Below are 7,604 nucleotides of genomic sequence, written 5' to 3' on the forward strand. Positions count from 1 at the left end.
AGATAGATAGATAGATAGATAGATAGATAGATAGATAGATAGATAGATAGATAGATAGATAGATAGATAGATAGATAGATAGATAGATAGATAGATAGATAGATAGATAGATAGATAGATAGAGTATTCATAATACTATCTTTACTGATGTAGTCTGATCATTTTTATTAATTGTCAATATTTAAAAATGAGTTGTTGGACACATCGGTATTGAAACAATCTTGCTCAGTCTAGAAATGATGCAGGAGACCACCTTAAAATTGGCCAACTGGATATGATGTCACCCTTTGGGGTGTCTGTTTTTAATAAATAATGTATTGCAAATAAAAAGAGTTTAAAATGTTCAAATATGCCATCTACAACACATTCCTGCTTGTTTGTATTGAATCTCGCAGATTGAATCTGCACAAATTCTCAGGTCAAAGTTGAGCTTTGTGTTGCAGATAAAAGCTAATGCTCTTCACATGTGTTTGTGCTCTCGTTCTCTGGCGTGTGCATGAATGAAAGTGAAGTCCAGCGTCATTCATGAGATTTCAGCCAAACTAGTCTGGTAGCCTTCTCTTGAAGCAGACCTTATTTATTAGAAAATGTGTACTGCAATTTAGTCTTCAAAGCGCTGATGCACTGGAGAGGAAACACTGAATTCCACGGGGAAACGCTGGATTTGTTTGATCACATCCTGTTTTAAATGAAAAACCACATTGAGGAGCTGCTAATTAAAGCAGTGGTGATCTGTGTCCGAACTGAGGGATGAATTCAGACCAAAGGCCGGTGGGATAATTAAAGGCACGGCTGAACAAATGAGCCATATGTCAGACTGTTGTTCTCCTGGGGGAGATGCATTGTGGGAATGAATGTTGACCGCTCAAGTTGCACGTCTGCTGAATACGCCTGTTCTTATAATAACCCTGCCAGCGGTGCTGCCAACTCATTTCAGTGTATTCAGTATAGCCACTTCTGAAATATGATAAAACAGTCATTCTTCATCCGTCAACCTGGATAATCTCACTGAAGGAAAATAAAATAAAATGATAATAAGAATAAATTATTAAATCAATTTCTGTATTTTGTGTATATTTTGACCCTCCCCAATGTCAAAGTATTAAAAAAAAATTTATTACTGATAATATATTGTATAGTGATAATAAAATAAAATAAAATAATAGAGAAATTGAGAAATACTTGAAGGCTAATTTAATTTGTTAATAATAATTATATGAATATTTATCTTTAAATAAAAGGAGGGTGTTTAACAGCATAATAATAATAATAATAATAATAATAATAATAATAATAAATAATAATAATAAGCAAATAAAAAGAGTTTAAAATGTTCAAATATGCCATCTACAACACATTCCTGCTTGTTTGTATTGAATCTCGCAGATTGAATCTGCACAAATTCTCAGGTCAAAGTTGAGCTTTGTGTTGCAGATAAAAGCTAATGCTCTTCACATGTGTTTGTGCTCTCGTTCTCTGGCGTGTGCATGAATGAAAGTGAAGTCCAGCGTCATTCATGAGATTTCAGCCAAACTAGTCTGGTAGCCTTCTCTTGAAGCAGACCTTATTTATTAGAAAATGTGTACTGCAATTTAGTCTTCAAAGCGCTGATGCACTGGAGAGGAAACACTGAATTCCACGGGGAAACGCTGGATTTGTTTGATCACATCCTGTTTTAAATGAAAAACCACATTGAGGAGCTGCTAATTAAAGCAGTGGTGATCTGTGTCCGAACTGAGGGATGAATTCAGACCAAAGGCCGGTGGGATAATTAAAGGCACGGCTGAACAAATGAGCCATATGTCAGACTGTTGTTCTCCTGGGGGAGATGCATTGTGGGAATGAATGTTGACCGCTCAAGTTGCACGTCTGCTGAATACGCCTGTTCTTATAATAACCCTGCCAGCGGTGCTGCCAACTCATTTCAGTGTATTCAGTATAGCCACTTCTGAAATATGATAAAACAGTCATTCTTCATCCGTCAACCTGGATAATCTCACTGAAGGAAAATAAAATAAAATGATAATAAGAATAAATTATTAAATCAATTTCTGTATTTTGTGTATATTTTGACCCTCCCCAATGTCAAAGTATTAAAAAAAAATTTATTACTGATAATATATTGTATAGTGATAATAAAATAAAATAAAATAATAGAGAAATTGAGAAATACTTGAAGGCTAATTTAATTTGTTAATAATAATTATATGAATATTTATCTTTAAATAAAAGGAGGGTGTTTAACAGCATAATAATAATAATAATAATAATAATAATAATAATAATAATAATAATAATAATAATAATAATAATAATAATAATAATAATAATAATAATAATAATAATAATAATAATAATAATAATAATAATAATAATAATAATAATAATAATAATAATAATAATAATAATAATAATAATAATAATAATAATAATAATAATAATAATAATAATAATAATAATAATAATAATAATAATAATAGCCTTAATACATAAAACAAAACAAAATAATAAAATAAAATAAAAACAGCCTTCAAGCATTTCTCAATTTCTCATAAAATAAAATAAAATATTAAATAAAATCAAATAAAATTGGGAAATTGAAAAATACTTGAAGGCTGTTTTAAGTTAATTTGATAATAATAAAAAGAGCCTTCAAGTATTTCTCAATTTCACAAAAATAAAATAAAAATACAATAAAGTAAAATAAAAATAAAAATATTAAATAAAAGTTTTAAAAAAAAACTTGGAAACTGAGAAATACTTGAAGGCTTGGAATTTTTATTTAATTTGTTTATTACAGCACATTAGTTATAATAACAGCCCTAATAAAATAATAAGTACAATTAAATAAAACAACCTTCAAATGTGTGTACTGTATATTCTCAATTATTAATTTTATATATAATTTCTTATATATAAATATATATATATATACAGCCCTAAAAATAATTAAAAGAAAAGAAAACAAAATAAAATAAATCAATATTTTTCTGTGAGAACTTCTATTTCAATAATAAAAAATAAATAATAATAACAAATCTTTTTTAAATACCTCCAGGAAAAGGAAGATTCTTCCGCTTCCGTCTGCCAGCCTTGACGCTGTTGGGCACCAGCAAGCAGTCTCTCCCGCAGGACGATCCAGACTCAGTGATGGTCGACTCACCCAGGGCCAGTGACGACTCTGCGGCCGTGATGGATGTCCGATCGCCCACCAAGGACGGTTCGAGTCCAGCAGATGCCAACGACACACGGGCACTCATCAGCTCCAGCCCCCACTCATCCCCAGTTAGTGCGTCCGTACCCCTCGACCACTCGTCGCCCAAGCAGCCCTGGGACCAGCCCAGCCCGTCTCAAGCACAGTTCAGCACCTGCCTGGCCCAGTCCATCTCCAGAGACAGCGTGTGCAGCAGGAGACGCGCCTCCTCCGTTCACGACATCCAAGGACTGAGCACCAACTCCAAACACCTGTTTACAGACAGCCACGCAAGTGAAGGTGAGGACTAAAACTTACATTATATTAGAATTCTTTTAATATATATTAAAATACAAGTTATTCCTGTAAAAATAAAATAAAAACAATAATGATATTTTTTTGGTTAAATAGTTTTTAAATGTTACATATTAAAAATATGTAATTATTATGTTAAATAAATAATATAAGTTATTTTTTCTTGTTTAAAATAACAATGTTATACATTATATAAAATATATTTTTTATAATATAATGTATAATGTTATTGTTTAAAATAAAAGCAGTATGTTTAACAGCATATTAGTCATAATAACAACCCTAATAAGCAACATAAAATAAAATTAATAAAAACAGCCTTCAAGCATTTCTCAATTTCTGATAAATAAAATAAAATAAAATTTGACTTTACTTTTAACTTGAAAATACTTGAAGGCTCTTTTAATTATTATTTTTTTACTTAATTTGTAATATAATTTGTAATACTGTTCTTTTACAGATAAAAAGAGAAAAAAATACCACAACTTAAGATTGTTTTGGTGAAAGATATGATACAGTATGAGGTTTTCCTAAGTCATATCTGGTTATTATGCAAATTTTAAACTGAATGAATATGAAATAGTTCTGTAATTTGAGGATCTCTGAAGCCATTTTCTTTACCCTGATATAAACCTTGTTTGAATTACAAAGTGCATTTAAGCTGTGCAATTGATTAACTCAACCATCATAACGCGCATTAGTTTCTACGTTATTTGCACGATTAATGTAGACAGGAATGTATAATTTTCCAGTGTAGTGATTTCATTGCTTTTATTGATTAATGATAATCACATCTAACAGCAAGAAATGGCAATTATAATGGCATCATAATTAATGACCCTCTGCTTGCCTCGTTTTGTTGATATTTTCAATTAGAGTCATTTTAAAGGACCAAAATATGAAATGATCCACTGCTGGCACTCATCAGCTTTAAAAGAAGCTTGTGTGTTTTCATTTTTCACAAGAAAGAACTTGGGCACATTTCCTCGTTTTCTTTTTCTAGTCTCTATACTCCTCCATAGGTTTTAGTAACATGTTAATTCATTTTTCCAGTTTTCATTTCATTTTGATTTTGTTTTTTGTAAAGTCTCTCTTATTAGTTTGTTATGTCCATTTTAGTTTGAGTTATTTTAGAACTTTGACTTAAACTAAACGAAAATGAGAAAAATAATTTCAGGTAATATTTAGTTTATTTCAAATGTATTTTTAAGGTTTTAGTTTTAGTTATAATAACCTTGATGTTTATATAACATTATATTAAGTAAGTCTATGCTTTCTGAATTTGAGAGAAAAGCCGGTCTGTAAATGAAAACACTGTTTATGCCGAACTTGTCTTTATATAGAAGCAGCCTCTATAAGCTCATTAGAAGATCATGTTTTCTGCATTCATTTTCCATGAATACTGCAAGCTTTCGGTCCAGTTTTCAGCATAAAATAAAGTTTGACACCCCTGTTATAATCAGAACTTAGACTGGTTAACTCTACATACTTAATAAATCTAGATCAATCCTGTTATCTTTGCTCAAAAGCGCATTCAGACTTCAGATCAGAGCATCATCAGAGTGTCCGGGATGTCATGCCGTGTCGTGATTATCCATTTTCAGCCTGATTTCTCCTCTCAGCTGTTATCGATGTCTTGATTAGATCATACAGAACATTTGCTGCTATTTCAATAAAGCTCTAGTCTGGACCTTCCTGCATTGAGGTGGTTGTGATTCAGACTCTTCACGTCCCATTGACCGGGACTGATGCATCGGGACAGCAGATCAATGCTGCATGCTGAATGACTTCCATCAGCTGTTAACCTTTCAGTTCTGGAGGACATTTCTCTAATCAGTTTGAATTAACGCTGTATGCCAAGAGAGGCTGTCACATTTCTTTTACATTGCACATGATTTTAATGGATTGCTAATGGATGCTCACAGAACTGCATATGTTTGCTTCAGGCATGGATGATGATGTTTATGGCAAGCTTGAAATGCACTAAAAATCCTGATTCTTTCAGTAAAATCTCACATCTATAGTTTAGATGATGGTATTTTAATTCAACACTGATGAGTTTCACTCAAATGTTTCATTAAGCTGAGCAAATATGCAAGCACAAATATTATACAATGGGTTCGGAAAGTATTTTTTTTCCTCATTAATGTACACACAGCACCCCATATTGACAGAAAAACACAGAATTGTTGACATTTTTGCAGATTTATTAAAAAAGAAAAACTGAAATATCACATGGTCCTAAGTATTCAGACCCTTTGCTCAGTATTTAGTAGAAGCACCCTTTTGATCGAATACAGCCATGAGTCTTTTTGGGAAAGAGGCAACAAGTTTTTCACACCTGGATTTGGGAATCCTCTGCCATTCCTCCTTGCAGAGCCTCTCCTATTTTTCTTATGATATGTAAGTATTTTCCCTGAAATGCCTTAAATTGTTTTAAAATACATGTTAAATATTTTTATTTAAAATTACATTTTATAAATATGTATTTAATTTAGCAAACAATATGTATTCAACTATTCAAGGCAAGATCAAGCCTGGGTGATATAACTAACATATTACACATCTTTAATTAGATTTTTCTTATGATAGTTAAGTATTTGCTCTGCCTTAAATCATCATTTTATTTTTAAATGTAACATATTTAGATGGATTATGCAATGTATTTTAATGTTAATATTTGATTTAATATTATAATTTTTTAATATATTTTTAAATAATAATAATTAACATTAAAATATTATTAATCACGTTTTCAAATATTTAAATTATTGAAAGCATTGTTTACCTGCACATAATTTTTCTTTAAAGGGGTCATATGATGCTTTTTTAAAGATCATTATTTTGTGTATTTGGTGTAACAGAATATGTTGACATGCTTTAATTCTCGCTATCTCTCTCTCTCGCTCTCTCGCTCGCGCACACACACACGATGTGCAAAACTCTGCATTTGAACAGTCAATAGCAAATACTTAAAATAATAACAAAACAGTAGTTGACTCAGAAGCACCAGATTGTCATAGCAAAGTCAGAATTACCTCCTCTCCTAGGTTCACGAAACGGTCCATAAAATGCATTGCTGTTCTGTTGTAAGTAATCTTAAAGATTCCTAAATGCATCTACTTTCGGAAGGCCAAATAAAGTGCTTTTGCTTTCGCCTAGAAACACACAGCGTCTCCCTGACATGCTGCTTCAACACTAACTGCAGTTACTGAAACCACGCCTTCTTTCTTTGCGTGCACATTTGGGCGGCATTATGCAAATATTTCCACATAGTGAGGTAGATATGTTGGGGCGTGTTAGAACGAGCCGTTTTAGGGGGGCGTGGCAGAGTCTTAACTTTGATAAAGAATATCTCTTTGGTTTTGAGACTTTAGTCTTTGCAACTTCAGGGATCTTATCCATGCACTATCAGCTTGTAACACTCCAAAGAGAAAGGAAAACTTGAAATCGCATCATATGACCCCTTTAAACATTTGAATATATATGTAATATTGTGTAGAGAAATTTATGAACATTGTGATGACACAGATTAATCATTTTTTATTTGTTTCACTGAAATGGAGAGTGAATCAGAAAAACAGAAATTAATTTAATCTTTTTTTTTTTACACACTTTTACACACCCTTGTCTTAATATTCTCATACACACTCCATGACAGTGGACTGTGAAACTAGCCTAATGACATTGGTTTTCCAAAAGTGAAAGTTTGGTTTGGCGGTATGGTTCTGTTCTGGGCAAAAACCTCCCTGCCCATCCATGCAGCCTGTCATGAATGGGCAGGGAGAGCAGCAATAATAACCCCGCTAGGGTTAACAGAACATAACAAGGCAGATATCATAATGTACTTAATGATATTTAAGTGTAACACTTTATTCAAGATAAAGGAGTCTGATTAGCAAGGAATATCAGAAAGCCAAGTCCTGACTGTGGCGAAAGGAGGAGCTGGGGATGGAGGAGGGTAATTTGCTCCTGAGCAAGCTGAAAAGCTGAAGAATAATACTGAATAGAGCTTATATAGGAATGCCGCGATAGGTGTCGTATTCCTATAGGTAGATGTGATCAGCTGAGAATCAGCTGATGCAAGCTTGACTCA

The 7,604-nt window shown here is 32.4% G+C and overlaps 1 protein-coding gene across 1 annotated transcript in view; it reads left to right on the forward strand.

Moving 5' to 3' along the window:
* LOC107563831 (potassium voltage-gated channel subfamily H member 7-like) overlaps positions 1 to 7,604 on the forward strand; it is a 125,868-nt gene that overhangs the window by 62,543 nt on the left and 55,721 nt on the right. The window contains exon 4 of the mRNA XM_016248796.1: positions 3,059 to 3,493. Coding sequence (XP_016104282.1) covers positions 3,059 to 3,493 — 435 coding nt within the window. The remainder of the gene's footprint in view (positions 1 to 3,058; positions 3,494 to 7,604) is intronic.

The sequence above is a fragment of the Sinocyclocheilus grahami genome, unplaced genomic scaffold, assembly GCF_001515645.1.
Source record: "Sinocyclocheilus grahami isolate Dianchi unplaced genomic scaffold, SAMN03320097.WGS_v1.1 scaffold891.1, whole genome shotgun sequence".
Lineage (NCBI taxonomy): Eukaryota > Metazoa > Chordata > Actinopteri > Cypriniformes > Cyprinidae > Sinocyclocheilus > Sinocyclocheilus grahami.